Source organism: Enhydra lutris, unplaced genomic scaffold (genome assembly GCF_002288905.1).
Source record: "Enhydra lutris kenyoni isolate GAN:26980312 unplaced genomic scaffold, ASM228890v2 scaffoldscaffold12, whole genome shotgun sequence".
In the NCBI taxonomy this organism is placed as follows: Eukaryota; Metazoa; Chordata; class Mammalia; order Carnivora; family Mustelidae; genus Enhydra; species Enhydra lutris.
Window position 1 is genome coordinate 80,218,522 of NW_019154096.1, and position 14,408 is coordinate 80,232,929.

The window sequence follows — 14,408 nt, forward strand, 5'->3', positions numbered from 1 at the left end:
ACTGGTGCCTGGGGCAGGCCGGTCACTTGTAGAAGGTTTGCAGTAAATGGAGCAGAGATGGGAGGGCGAGGAGGGGCCTAGGACAAAGGGGGACTTCATAGGGTCTGACACGCAGCAGCGTGATTGCCAGCGGAGGGCATGACGGAGCAGGGGCTGGGCGGAGGGGCTGGAGGCGGGTGGACCGCAAACTCTTCTTCGCGAAGGTGAAGTGCAAGCATGTCCGCCAGATGAGAAGGGCTGTTGGTGGCCTGGAGATGGCGGGAGGGGTCCAACGGGACAGCCAGGAGGGTGGGCGCAGGGCCAGGATGGGGCACGGGGCTGGGTGCTCTCTAATTCAGGCAGTCCCGGGGGAAGCAAGCTCATGCGTGTGCAGCTCAGCACGCCCCGCGCCAGGCAGTGCAGAGGTGTGAGACGAGACACAGCCTGAGGACAGGGCAGGAGGTGACCCTGCTTAGGAAGCGGGCCCCAGATGTCGGGGACGCGTCTCCATTTGCTCTCTATGACCAGTGTCCTTGGCAGCGGCTGGTTTCACAGGAAGGTGAGCAGGAAATGCCGTACTGGTAGGGTTGGGCTGTTACCACAGAATGACACACAGTAGGTGCCTTTAATCAGGGAAATTTATTTCTCGCCATCTGGACGCCCCACGTCTGAGATCGCATTCCCACAGGGTCTGGTTTCTGGTGAAAGTTCTCTCTTCCTGGCTTGTCCAGGGCCACCTTCTGTCCACTCACATGGCCTCTTCTTTGATTTCTGTCGGGATTGGGAGGGTGTGGGGGCCAGCATGTGCTCCGGGGCTCTTCTTGCAAGGACACTGAGTCTTGGGAAAGAGACACCTTTATGGCCTCCGTCAACCTGAACTACCGTGTAGACGCTGTCCCCACCTTGGAGGCTGCAGCTTCACCTCAGCGTCCTCAGCGTCCGGCCCGGCACGACCCCGCCGGCCCGCCACCCCGCGGAGCGAACGTGGGTTTCTAAGTCGGATGCGTTTGCTGCAGGCCCTGGGTGGTCGCAGTAGCAGAATCCCGCAGCTACCCGCAGAGCGGACGCCTTCCAGGAGGGCCCAGCTGCCGGCCACCCCCACCGACCCGCAGGGTCAGGGGCGCGCAGGCCCGCCGGGCGGCCACCCCGTCCCAGCCAGCGCCACCCGCTCCCCGGGGGGCCGGTCTGGGCAGGGGCCGGGCGCAGAGGCCTGCTGCGCGCCCAGGCGCCTGTGGACAGCCTCTGCCCGAAACGCCTCCCTGGTGACACTTAAGAGACCCGCCCGGAACCCGCCGGGGACCCCGAGCCCCGAACCCCGCGCGACCCCGCCTTGGGACCCCGGCTCCCGCGGCCCCCGTCCCGACCACGCCCCCTCCCCGAGAGCCCGGTCTCCAGCCCGCGCCCCCGCCCCGAGGACCCCCTCTCATGGCCCCGTGCCCGAGACCCCCGCCCGCCTCCCTCCTGCGCCGCTCCTTGTCCCGCTCCGCGCCCCTCTGAAGCCCACCTTGGGCGGGGGCCCACGCGGCCTGTGAGTTAATAAAATGTCCCGGGCCTCCGCCTTCCACGCCCGTGGCTCAGGCGCGGGCCACATGACCACCCCCAACCCCAGCCCCTCTGCTCCCGCATCGCTGACTGCGGGTCCGCGCGCGGCCCCTTTAAGAAGCACGGCGGCTGCCGGACCGTGACGTCCCAGGAGTGCGGGGGTGGGGTGGAGACAGCGAGCGGCCTCCGCGCCGGGAGTGGCGGGGCGGGGCGGGGCGAGTGACGGGAGGGCGGCCGAGGAGAAGCCGGGGCTTCTCCGGAGAGCCCCGCGCAGGTCCCGCCCCCGCCTTCGGCCTCTCCGCGGTCCCGGACCCGCTCCCAGTGGCCCCGCCCCTTCCGTCCACGCCCCGACCCAGGCCCCGCCTTCTCCAGCCGCACCGCCCCTCCCGGTCTCTCCCGGGCAGCCCTCCCGAGGTCCCGCCCCTCCCACGCACGCCCCGCCCCGCGCACGCCCCGCCCCCCGGCTCCGGGCGGGACTGGCCTCGGCGGTGGTGGCGGCAGCGGCGGCGGCGGCAGCGGCTGCGGGAACTTCGGCGGCGGCGATCCTAATGGCTGCGCGCGGGCCGCGGTGAGGCGCGGGCGGAGAGCGACTGGCGTGGGTCCGCGGAGCAGCGAGGGCGAGCGAGCGAGCGCGCGCGCGGCCGGACCCCGGCCAGGCCCGGCCCGACCCGCCGAGCCCGCGATGCGCCCCGGGGCCGCCCCCCGGCGCAGCTGACGCCGCGGCCCGCGGAGACCCCAACCGGCCGGCCCCGCGCGAGCGGCCGCCGCCGGCCCAGGCCACGATGGCGGGGAAGGCGGCCGCCCCGGGCACCGCGGTGCTGCTGGTCACGGCCAACGTGGGCTCCCTCTTCGACGACGTAAGTGCCCCGCCGCCGGACCTCGACCCCGCGCCGACCCCGAGCCCTGGGGCCCCCGGGCCCCCGCGATCCGGACCTGGGCCCCAGCTCTGATCCGTGAGCCCCCGGAACCTGGCCCCCAGGTCCCGGTCCCCATCCCGGAGCCCCCGAGTCCCAGGTTCTCGACTGAAACCCTGAGTCTCAGACCCCAGGACCTGGACGCTGAATCTGGGCCCTTCAGATCCTGGTACCCCCAAATCCTGAGACCCTGAACCCCCAGTGCCCTGAGCCCTGAGCCCTGCCCCGAACCTTGGAATCCAGGTCCCCCATCCCTGGCCTCCAGACTGCATAGGCTGAACCCTGACCTCAGAGCCCCGCCGGAACCCAGGGCCCAAAACTTGGATTCTAATCCCTGTCCAAGGTCCCCAAATCCTGATCTGAGGACCCTTGTGCACTGGCCCCAAACCACTACCCTGGCCCCAACTCTTGTCCTGGGCTGTTGAGCCCAGAACGCTGACCCCTGAGTTCTGGCCTCCTGACCCCGCCCCTGGCGGGTGGGCTAGTCCCCTGCGCTGGGCTGTGTTGGTCGGCTGTGTGTGGCTCACCCAGGCTGGCTCCGGGCTTGGTGCCTGGGTTTGGCGCCCGGGTTTTACCCCGGTTTTACCTCGTAACTTAGTATCTGTCTAGTTCTCCAACCAGGGCGGCTGTGGCAAGCCCTGGAGAACGCTCTGTTTCTTGTTTATGGAAGAGAAAGATGCCGGAGAGCTTTTCAAGGCCAAAGAAGGGATGTGACTGTCCAGGGCCTTTACCTCTGGGGGCCTCCCGCCCAGGCTCCCAGGGGAGCTGCTGGTGGGCCGCGGGGAGCTGCGGGAGCTGGGGACTGGGGCTTCTGGAGCTCTCGAGGCAGGCCCAGGCTGACCTAGTTCGCTGCTGGAGCCGTGGTGCCACCCGCTGTTGGTGCTCGCGCTGCCAACCCAAATACAGCAGGCTGTGGCTCCAAGTGGCGTGCTTGTTTAGGAAGAAAGGGCGATGGCACAGATGGAGCCTGTGGCGGCCGCGCTAGGTGAGCAGTGGGCGTGGGCCGGTCCAGTGAGACAGGCATGACTTGGATTCCGGGAGAAGGTCTGGCGTCCTGCCGAGCCTTCCTTTGCCGGCGCGGGCACGGGTGAAGTGTTTCGGTAAGCTCTAAGGTCATGGGCGGGCTCGGCTTGCTTTTCTTGATCCGGAGTCGGTGCTGTTTTCGTGTTTTTCTTATTTTAACTTCCAGGCCTCCGTCTATCTGCTTCCCCGCTGGAGGCGAGCTGTGCTCCCTGTTCCCCTCGGACAGCGTCACGCAGTTCCTCGTTTGATCGTCTTCTGCAGAAGGGTCCCGTCCGGGCGTGTGTCTGTATATTTAGCCGTCTATTCTCGGCTTTCCAGTAACACGCTGCTGTGACATGGTTTTGCTCAGATGATTCAGATCCGTTAGCTGAGGCTTCAAAGCCTCAGAAATGTCAGGAAATTTAAGCATGGTGGGGCATTGGAGTCTCAAAAGGAAAAGAATTTGGCTGTGCAAACATTCTTTCCAGTAATCTGTGATTCCGAGTTCTAGCGTGTTCGTTGCGTTTCAGCTGCACACGCACACGTCTCTCTGCTGGCGTTAACACCGATCACTTAATTTACTTTTGTTTGTCAACACGTTCTCTCTGAATTTTCATTTTTCTTGAAGGCTGTATGGAGTTTCGCATCACGTTTGCATCTGGCAGGGGCATTGGTTTTGGTAAACACACAGGGTGATTCTGCAGGATGCTGTCCGATGTGCCGGCCCGCGGACAAGGACCTGCCTGGAACATGTAGGTTTCTCGCCTGCCGAGCTCAGCCTTGGGGGTGGCAGGCGTCCTCCCTCTGTGGCACGGGGAGCAGCAGGTGGGCGCTAGCCAGGCTCCCCCATGCTCTGGGGCGCCCAGTGTGGCTGGGAGCGGTGTACTGCTGTGTTTGGCAGGGGGCCTGGCTGGGGGGAGCCGTCTCGAGCGCAGGGGTGTTGATTCCTTGGTGTAGAGCAGGTTTCAGAAGATCCGCCTAGTGACTCTGCGCACGACATGCCTCCAGCAGAAGGTGGCTGGGCCTGGGAAGGGGCGCTTTCTTGCCTGGCTTCGTCGTCGTGGGGAGGGACATATGAGGGAGACACAGGCACGGTGTGCCGTGAAGGCCACACACGTCTGTGCTTCTGAACTCGGGCAGCCTTGCCCCATCAGCAGGTGACCCTCTCAGGCTCTTTTCTCATCATTGCCCCTGGCTCATGTCCCCCCCGTGCGTGGATGGCGTGTGGTCCTTCCCAAGGGCCCTCTGGTTGCCCTGCCCTTGTGATGTTACCCGGGAGGGGCTGAGAACAGCTGCCCCACAGTGGTTCTCACCCTTGGAGGATGGACAGTGGTGGGGAACCCCCGAAGAGCTCCAGGTTATGGGGTTATGACCGCCAGTGTTTACACCACGTCGTTAGGTAGATCCCGAGAGAAGCAGAAACCGAGTTCATCGCTTTAGTGCTCAGAATGGTGATGTCATCACACGTCGTGCGCGCTCTGGGAAGTTCCGCCGGCCACTCAGGACACTGAGGCTGGGAAGAGGAGACTGTTGTGTTGTGTTACTGCGAGCATGGCTGGGACCTGGTGGACTCCAGGCCGGACCTCCTGGGCTTGACTCTGAGGCCCTCGGTCCTCGCTGGTGGCCCTTCCTGAACGTACACTAGCATCTCCCTGGTGGGGACGCCGAGGGGCAGCTTCTCCAGGTTTGCAGGTCGCGTCTCGAGAGCCCCGTGGCTCTTCTGCAACCCTGGATTAGACCCCCGTTGTCACCACCCCTTCTCCTGGAAAGGGGCGGCCAGGGCTCTGCACCTCATTGTTTGGGTTGAGATGGCTGGATTTTTGACAAGGGAGGTTTCTGGCTCTTTGTTCTTAATGTTATTGCTAGAAATGAACCCAGAAGGTGAATTCTTGTTGCTGAGGTTTGAGAGCTGGGTACACCCTCCCCACTCCCGTCCCCGCCCCGGCCTGAGGTGGCAAAGCTGTTTCCTGGGAAAGGCACTTAGTGGAGCGGCAGGGTTCCGAGCGCTCGGCTTGCCCTTGGGGGTCTGCCTGCGGGGCCTTTGTCCACGCTTAGTCGGAGTTGTGTCAGTTCTGAGCTGGTTTCCCCTTTTCGCTGGTCTCCCCAGGGCCTCACAGTTGTGCCACGAGTCCCGGGGAGCCGGTGAGCTGGCCACACCCTCCGGGGCCTTTCCCACAGGAGGTGTCCGGGGGACCCTCTCCCGGGCCCCATGGTGCCCCGCTCTGTCCTGTACCATCAGTTTGGCTCTCTCTGGCCTTGCTCCCATCCCACCCTGTAAGCTCCCTGAACTCCACGTCCCCCCAGCTTGTGCTGCGTGTGGGGCCGTCGCTGCTGCTGCCTTTTGCCGTCTCCTCCCCGCTCCTGGCCCAGCACATGGTCACGCGCGCTGGTGGAGTCCATGGGGGCCTTGAGCTGGAGGGCTGCTGTCTGTCCCCAGCCATCTCCCTGGCTCTGGGTGGCCGCTGACTGCGCGGTCTCTGCTCGCGCAGACCGAGACACCATTCCGGGTCCTACACGTCACCCCGCGAAGCGGTGGCTCTGAATTAGTGGTTTTTGGCGTGTCTGCACACCGTGCCGCTGTCCCCAGTCCATTCCGGAGCCTGTTTTGTGCTTGAACCAGAAAGGTACCTCTGCAGCCCCTGCCTTGAAGTCAGGGGGCTCCTCTGGCCTCCGGGGATTTCCTTATTCGGGGCGTCTCACGTCACTGTCCCGTATGTGGCCCTTTGTGTCTGGCTCCGCTTGCTGGGCATGAAGTTTTCAGAGTGTACGACGGAGCAGGTGTCGGCGCTGCTTTCCGCCGTCTGCCTGAGCACTGCCCCCCAGGACTCCCCGCCGTTGGCTGACCCGCTGTCTGCTGCTGGACATGGGGCTGTTCCCACGTCCTGCCCGCCGCAGAGAGCGCTGCCCTGAGCTTGGTGCGCGCATTTTCGTTTCTCCCAGGCATGTGCCCAGGAGGGGAGCTGCTTGGTCTTTGGTGACTCCGTGTTTAACCTTTGGAGGAACTGCCCATCGTGGCCCAGCGTCCGTACCGTTTCACCTTCCCTTAGCCATGTTCCAAGGTTCTCGTTGCTTCCTGTCCTCCTGGCCTTGACATCCTTCTTCAGAGGCTTTTCCTGGGCTGCGTGGGCTGTCCCCCCTCACCCCCACCTCCCGGCCCTGGCTGCCTTTCTGCAGCCACACTCACTTCTGTGGCGCTTGTCTGGACTCAGGCCTTGAAGGACCGTGTCCATGCGGGTCGCAGGAGGCAGGAGGGAGACCCAGGCGCGGGGCTCAGCCTGTAGCGTGGTGGGATCAGCTCCTGGGGAAGCCCCGTGCTCGCCGCTGGCGCAGGGACACAGTGGGGAGTTCTCATCAATGAGCTTGCGGCTGTCAGGTTTCCGAAGTCGTGGTGTCGGCGCGGTCTCACGGCCCCGAAGCAGGCGCTGGTGTGTGGGGCGCAGGGTGGGGGCCGGGCCAGGCCTCCCAGCCGGCCTCCTTGGGCTCCCCCAGCCCCCGTGTCCCACAGGGACAGCCCAAGAAGGCAGGGGCTTAGCAATTTTTTTTCTTTTGCATTGTTGCCTGCGACCGGAGACGTGGACTTTCCCTGTAGAAATCTGGTCTGTTTGCCGCAGCGCAGGCCTCTTTGTAGCCGCGGGTCCCCCCGTTCCCACAAGTGGGGGTCCAGGCGGGGGTCCAGAGCCGGCTTGGGTGCTGCTGCTGCTGCCTGCTCGGGAAACGGCGTCGGCACCGGACACCTCCGCTCACCCTGGACAACAGCGAGTCGTGCCGGCCTCGGACGGTCTTGGACATGCCAACGACCTGTGTGCAGGCTATGCCTGTGTCCTGTCCCTCTTGCCGGCACGGGGTCCCTGGCTGGGTCCAGCAGCCTCTGCGCTCGCGGTGACGCGGTGTCCTCTGCACTCACCGGCGTCCTCGGCGTTTCCGGTGTCTGTCAGGCTGCTGAGGGCTGCTGTCCACCGCACGGGGTGGCACGTCTTCCAGTTAGTGTCCAGTGTTCTGCGTGCTTCGAGTCCAGCGCAGGGAGCGCGGCCGGAAGGCTCGCTGGTGTTTACGCTGATAGACACCTGTGTGCGCTGCCTCCCGGCCTGGATGGCCCCGAGAAGTTGCCCTCTGGTGGGACGTCCCTGGGAGAGGCCCTGCACTTGAGTCCAGAGCCCGTATCGCACGCAGTGTCCCCAGTGTGCCCTTCTGGGAGCGAGAGAGCAGGAGGGGGGTCCAGCACCGCCCTGGGTCCGTCACTGGTGGTACGCGGGTTTTAGGGAGAGACCTGTGCGGAGGTGTGATCCCGCAATGCGCTGGGTCCAGTTTGGAAGTTACAGAAATTGGACCAGGCCTGCCTCCCCGCGGATTGCCCTTCTGGAGCCTCCTGTTTGACCCGGAAGGGTGGTGAGCCGGCGGAGTGCGGGCATCTTGCTAAGGGACGGCGGGCGTGTGTGTCTGCTCCTGCGGGCAGCGGAGTGGGTAGTGGGCAGGAGGGTCCCCTGTCAGGAGGTGGGCTGTGTCTAGCGTGCAGTCCAGTTGGTGGGGTGGGCACGGGGCCAGGCGGCTGGTCAGAAGGGCATTGGAGGGTCTGGGTGGTGTCTTGGTCACCCGTCTGTCGTCGCTTCTCGGGACGCAGCCCTGTGTTCCCCTGTTTCCCCAGGCCCTCCCAACATGCGTGAGCTCACGGAGCGGGGCCGTCGGGGCTGGGGAAAAGAGGTGGCAGAGAGAACGTTCCCACGGTGAACACAGACTGTGACCTCTGCCTTCTGTTGCCGCGTCGTGAATTGGGGCATCGGAGACTGTCCCGCCTCCATGGTGGGGGTAGTAGCTGTCCTGTAGGCTTGAGGCCAGTTTCTGCCTGGCCAGGCCCGGGAGGGCTGCCCCGTGGCACGCTTCCTTCTCGGGGGCGGTCTCTGCTCTGCAGCCCCGAATTCTCCCTGTGGAGCCGCGGGCCCCTCCCCGGAGCCACCCTTTCAGGGGAGCAGGTGGTGTTTCTGGGTGTTGGAGCCTGAGAAGTGTCCAGGTACTGGGCTTTCCGGAAGCAGGGGCAGGTGCTGAGCCGGTCCACTCCAGGCGTGAGCTCGGGCACGTAGGAGAGCTCAGACGGCCGTGCGCACACTGACGGAGACACCGATGAGGAGACCGCTGGGGTTTCTGACCGTTAACGAGGAGAGGATAAGCAGCGGCTTGTCCAGTTACACTGAAAGTGGACCAGGGTGACAGCTGTTGGCTTTTTCAGGGGATGAAAATGTTAGTCCAGATATGTGACCGTATGACGAGTCCCATAAACCCAGGGTGGGAGGGTTTGGGGTAGCCTGTGTGTGGGCCCGGGAAGGCCGGGCTACGTGCGCAGGCCTGTGTTTGGGGAGAGCACCTTGGGACTCTGCCCTCTTGCACGCTGTCCTCCCTGTCCCTGCCTCTGCGTGGCCTCTGACAACGGGACTGGAGAGGGTGCCTGCACTGTTGTCCACAACGTTCACTTTGAGTTTTCCAGGTCTGATTTGGGACGTAGAAAAGGCACTGGGGCAGGATGTCCACTGGGACCGGCCACATGCAGGATGGCTGACACCTCTGTCGCAGGACGGGCAGGGCTAGGGTGGCCCTGTCTGGGGAGGCGTGCTGTCCATGTGCTACAACAGCACGTGTGAGTGACCTGGGGCCCTGTGGGAGCTGGCCCGGGCCCTGGACGGTGGCTCGGGGTGGGGATGATGGAAGCGGGTCAGGGATGACGGGGGCCCTGCCTGGTGGCTGGTCTCGGTGCCCGCACACAGAAGGGGCTTTTCTGGGCTCCCAGGTAAGGACGCCAGTGACATGCAGGCTTGAGGAGGATGCTGGCCCGGGTTTGGGTTTTCCCTTTGGTGATTAATTCAGCCTCATCCCCAGCTGTCACTTAAATCCGGACCCTCGGGTGGGTTGTTGTGAGCTCAGGGCCCTTGTCTTCTCCCCCCTTCACTCTGACGGGGGCTGAGGCCTTCTTTGGGGTTGGGGGCTGGTGGGGACAGGGAGGCTGGAGCTGTGCTCCCTCCTCTAAGCAGAGCGTGGTGGTGTTGGGAACTTTCTCAGAGTCCCCTCCCTGAGAGAGTTGCCCCGGAGCCTTGGAGCCCGTCAGGAGTCTGTGTCCTCTGCACCCTGAGTGCGGCGCCAGGCCTTCCGTCCTGCCCTGCCCTTGCTCTGGACCGCGAGCATGGGAGCTGGCCTGGGCCTGCATCCTGGAGGCCATGGCCTCTCTTCCGCGGGGCGGAGTCCAGCCCTGGCTTTGGTCCAGGGCTCGCCGGCCTGGGCTCAGGCGGCCTCCTTTTCTGCCCATGTCTCAGGGTCCCTGAGCGACTTGCTGTTATTCTAGGAACGGACGTTTACAACAGGAGGCATGGCCAGGCCTGGGGCTCGGTGGCAGGGATCCTGCCCTCAGTGCTGTCGCGAGGCCGTGTGTTGGGGTCCGCAGGGGCATGTGGTGACAGGGAGTGTGGGGCTGGAATGGGCCGTGTGTCCCGTGTGGCTGAGGCCGTGTTGGCTTCCCCTCCGCCACTGGCACATCAGGAAGGCGGGAATGCCACCGGCACGGGGCTGTGGCGGGTAGGGGAGGGAGCCTGGCAGGGTGAGGTGTGGGTGCCGCCAGCTGGGCCCAGGCCCCTCCCTTCGAGGTCTCTGTCCCTTCCTGCCCAGTGCGGGCTTCCTTCCTTGCGCCCGGCTGCCGGGTTGGTCCGTCTGCTGTCCCCCGAGCGTGGGCTCCTGTGTCCGGCTGACAGGATGCTGGGTTGTGCTGCCCCGTGTCATCCCAGAGGAGCCTCCTGCTCTCGCCTGTGGCGTGCCCGCTGCCTCCGCTGTTCTGGGGGTCCAGCACGTGTGCGGGCTGCCCCTTCACCATCCCTGCTGGCCTTCCTGTCCTCCCTGTCCCCACCAAGCCCCTGTGGCAGCGTGGTGCTCCGATGCCCCGACAGGATGAGCTTTCCCGGTTGTGCTTCTGCGGAGGCTGCTGCTCTGAGCAGGCCCTTGGGCTCCCAGTGCAGGCCCGCAGGACTTTACTGGCCCTGCTGGGGCCAGCGCACTGTGACCAGCTCTGTGCCGCACTGTCCCTCCTTCCCCTCCTGTCATGTGGTGTTTTCACGCTCGCGTGGCTGTCACCCCACCCCATCGTGTCGCAGTGGGCCGGCCTCCCGGGCCGCAGCCGCTGCGGGGTGGGCTCTGGGGTTCTGCCGGGTGGCTGGAGGCTTCGCAAGGGCTGCGGGCCTGCCGGCTCCCCGGCCACGTCAGAACATTCCGCCGGCTCGGGAGGGGGGTCCTGGCCAGGGCGGGGACGCAGGTGTGCTCTCCTGCTGTCCTGCTGAGGGACCGTCTGCATGTCACACAGTTCACGCTGCGCATGCGTGTGGCTCAGTGACTTTGGGAGGCATCGGCAGTGGCTTGGCTCACCCTACGCTCCTCTCTGGGCACGTCCCTCGTGGCCCTCGGTGCCACGGCTCTGCCTCCCGTCTCCAGAATTTTCCCTCCGGCGGATCTCATCTGGCGGGGTCTCGTGGTGGTCCTCGTGCCTGGCCTCGGTTTTCTGCCCGCGCTGCTGTTCGTGTCGGCACTTCCGTCCCCTCTCAGGGCTGAGCACAGTGCCACGAGGCGCCTGCCCCACGGCTGTCCCCCACCGGTGGATGGATGCGGCGTCGTTTCCGGTTTGAGCCGCTGTGAACCCTTGTCTGCACCGCTGGTCGCGTGGCCAGGGAGCATTTAGTCTCCACCGGCCCTGCCTCCCTGCTCCGAAGCCGTGGCCCCATGCACGTCCCGGGGCCACGTGGGGCCGCGGTGGCTGGGGCACACGGGGCAGGACGCCTTCTGCTGCGCGGGTGTGGTGGAGTCTTCTGTGCTCGCCATGCGCATTTTCTGGCCTCTGCCTTTAAAGGACAGGCGACCGCTGGTGGTCCGTTGCTGTGGCACCGCGACTGTGGCACCGCAGCTGGTGTCCGCCGGGGAGGGTGTCCGGGTGGCCGTGGGCTGCCGGCGGACGGGGCCCCCCGGGGCTGTGGCTGCACTTTGCCCTCCCTGGGTCAGGCACATGGGATGCCGGGACCTCTCCAGAGGACAGACGGTCCGTGGGCTGCTGTCGTGCCCTCGAGTGTGGTCGGTGGGTGAGGAGCCTGGACAGCTGCACTGGAGCCTCCCAAGCCACCCTTGGCTCCCGGGACTCAGCCTCTCTGCCCACAGCCAGGTGCGGGTGGTGGGCGGAGCATTCGTGTGGGGCTGGTGCTGAGTCCCGGGGTCAGGGGTCAGTCTGGAAGAGGAAGTGGTGGTGGCCTCCGCGGCCTCCCCCCCACTGCCCTGGATGCGGAGGACACCAGCCCCCGTGGGGGACAGTGCTTCTGGCGGGTGAATTCCCTTCTCCCAGCCTTGGGGCATGATGGCCCCTCAGACGCAGTCCCTGCCCTGTTGCCCTTTCTCTCCGAGGTGTGGGGGTGTCAGGGTCTTCTGCAGCTCTGAGGCGGGGATGTCCTTTACCCCATGGCACACCCAGCTGCTCAGCCGGGACGCTCTCCAGGACAGCTTCGGGGACTGGGTGGCTGCGTTCCCGAAGTTGCCCCAGAATGCCTGCCCGTGGCAGGGCCTGGCCAGCTTCGCATGAGGCCCGTCCTGTGCTCAGGGCCTGCGGCCCTCCTGGGAGGGGGCTGCACTGGGGCCCTTCCAGATGAGGGGCTTTCTTTAGCCACATTCCTCCTCAGTCCAGGGATCCTGCCAGGGGTCCACGGAGCAGAGGCGACAGGAAGCAGTAGCCTGACCCCAGCTCTGAGCACATGGGCTCTTGTGCCCGTCGGTGGGCCCCTGCCGGCTCTAGAAGAGGAGGGCACAGTGGGGCTGGGGGCAGCTCTGATGTACTGGGCGAGCCTGCTGGGATGGGGCTGAGGTCTGGGTTGCGGATCAGTGCTTTTGAAACTCTGGCGAGACATGTGTGTGCAGAGCCTGTGGGAGCCGTGGCACCGAGAGGCGGCCACTAGAGGCTGAACGGACAGAGCCACCTGTCCCAGTTAGCCCTTGGGCGCCCTCCACGCGCTCTCAGGGTCCCGTACCAGTTCTGGGCCCCAGGCTTAATTGGGGCGCGTCGGCGAGCACGTCCTCTGTCCAGCTCAGCCAGAGGTCGCCCGGCGCCTGCGTGCAGACCGTGCCCCTCGCTGAGCTGTAATTCAGGGTGATGGGGGACTGACACTCCGCTGGAGTCATTCTGTTAAGAAAGACAAACAAATTCGTGGGGACGCGTGTCTTGCTTTTTCCTCCTTCATCACTTACGGTTTTTCAGATCTTTTGCAACTTCCTGTTTTTGCTGTAACCCGTCGCCTCCCTCCGCGCTGTCTCGGGCAGCTCGCGCCATGCACACCGTGCAGGTGGGAGGCAGGTGGCTGGGCTGCTTTTGGGGGGGGTGCTCATCGGTGCCGTGCGCTGGGTGTGGGTGAGCTGCAGGGCTGACCGGCCACGGAGACCAGAGCAGCGCCCCAGTGGCTGATTCAGGGCCTGTCCGAGACGGCCACCGGGGCCAGGTGGGGTCTTGCCTACATTTTTGAAGGCCCGGGGCCGTGTCCTCCCTGCCGCGGCCCAGGCTTGGTGCTGCCAGCGAATAGTTTGTGGACAGGAGGTCAGCTCCTGGGCTCTGGGTGGTTCTGCTCTGATGTCCGGGTTCAGCCTTGGCCGTGCTCGCAGGTGTGTTGCTGTGAGGGGCTGGAGCTCATTTTTAGGGGCTGTTCATAGCATGGTTCCGGCGGCCCCGGGCTTAGTAAGGGTGTCCTCAGGGCTGGGCCCTTGTCCAGGGGCTGGAGCCTTGGCAGGGAGCACCCGGGGCACCCCAGCTCTGCCCACACCAGTGCTCCCAGCAGCACTCTCCCCCTGCCTGCCTCTGGGGGCAGCTCTCGCGTTGGCGGGGCTCAGTGGCTACAGGCCAGGGCGTCTCGAGGGCACCTGGGGGCCGTCCCTCAGCCCCTTGCGTGCCGCCTTTCCTGCTCCTGTCTCCCACGCCCATCTTACCCACTCGCATCTGAGGCACAGGGGACCGGAGGATAAAGCCCAGAAGCTGTGGGCCGCGGGTGAGCACGGACAGAGAGGTGAGGGTCCTCCGGCGGAGGAGGCTAGAGGGGGCCTGGGAGGGTGCCTGGGGCGGGGAGGAGCATTTTAGGACAGGTGTGCTGGGATGTGGGGAGCCAGCAGGCAGGAGCTGGGGTTCGTTGTCCGAGGCCCCCTCTGCACTGGGTCAGGGCCTCCCCTGCCCCGAGGCAGGGGTTCCCGCTCACGTCTTACTGGGATGACGCACAGCCCACCTTCGGGGCAGAGGAGCCTTACACCGGGGCATCCTGGCTCACAGCTCACCCTTGGGGCCCCCAGCTGCCCCGGCCGCCTGTTGTGGAAGGAGATGGACTCGAGGGTGGCTTAGGAGTCCCAGAGAGGCCCAGAGACCACAGACCTCCTCCTGGGCAGGCGGCCAGGGCCCGGACCTGAGCTCTTTGGGCATGGGAGCTAGTTGGAGAAGTAAGGGAGAGGTGGCCTCTGGGGCCTGTGCAGGGCGGGAACAGAGGCAGGAAATGGGGAGCCAGGCCTGTTGGGGAAGCCGTGGGGCTGGCGTGGGTGGTGTGGTCAGCATGGTGTGGCCAGTGAGTAGCAGAAACCAGGCACTGTGGGCCGGGAGGTGGCCTGGGTCTGAATGTGCTCGAGCCCTGCTCCTTCAGTGCGCGGGGGACTGTGGCTGATGACCCTCCCTCTGTGGCCTGGCAGGAAGACCCAGAGGGCAGGTGCCTTGGCCCCACGGTCAGCCCCCAGGTCCAGCCTTGAAGAGGTATGGTCGCCGGGCCCACTGGAGCTCCCTGTGCTCAGTCCGCGTTTGCACTACTGATAAGTGAGTCAGTCCGGAAGGGGAGGAAGGGGGTGCTCAGGGCCAGGCTGGAAGGGCCGGGAGCTCCGGATGGCCCAGGGAGATGCAGTGGGACAGTCCGTGCCCTTGGAGGTGAGCCCCTGAAGGACGGGGGTTGT

General features: G+C 65.5%; 1 protein-coding gene across 1 annotated transcript in view; it reads left to right on the top strand.

Moving 5' to 3' along the window:
* Positions 1–2,045: 2,045 nt before the first annotated feature.
* Positions 2,046–14,408, top strand: part of LOC111145269 (inositol polyphosphate-5-phosphatase A) — a 183,912-nt gene continuing 171,549 nt past the window's right edge. Inside the window, exon 1 of the mRNA XM_022500081.1 lies at positions 2,046–2,378. Within this exon, the coding sequence (XP_022355789.1) occupies positions 2,304–2,378 (75 nt within the window). The 5' untranslated portion in view covers positions 2,046–2,303. The remainder of the gene's footprint in view (positions 2,379–14,408) is intronic.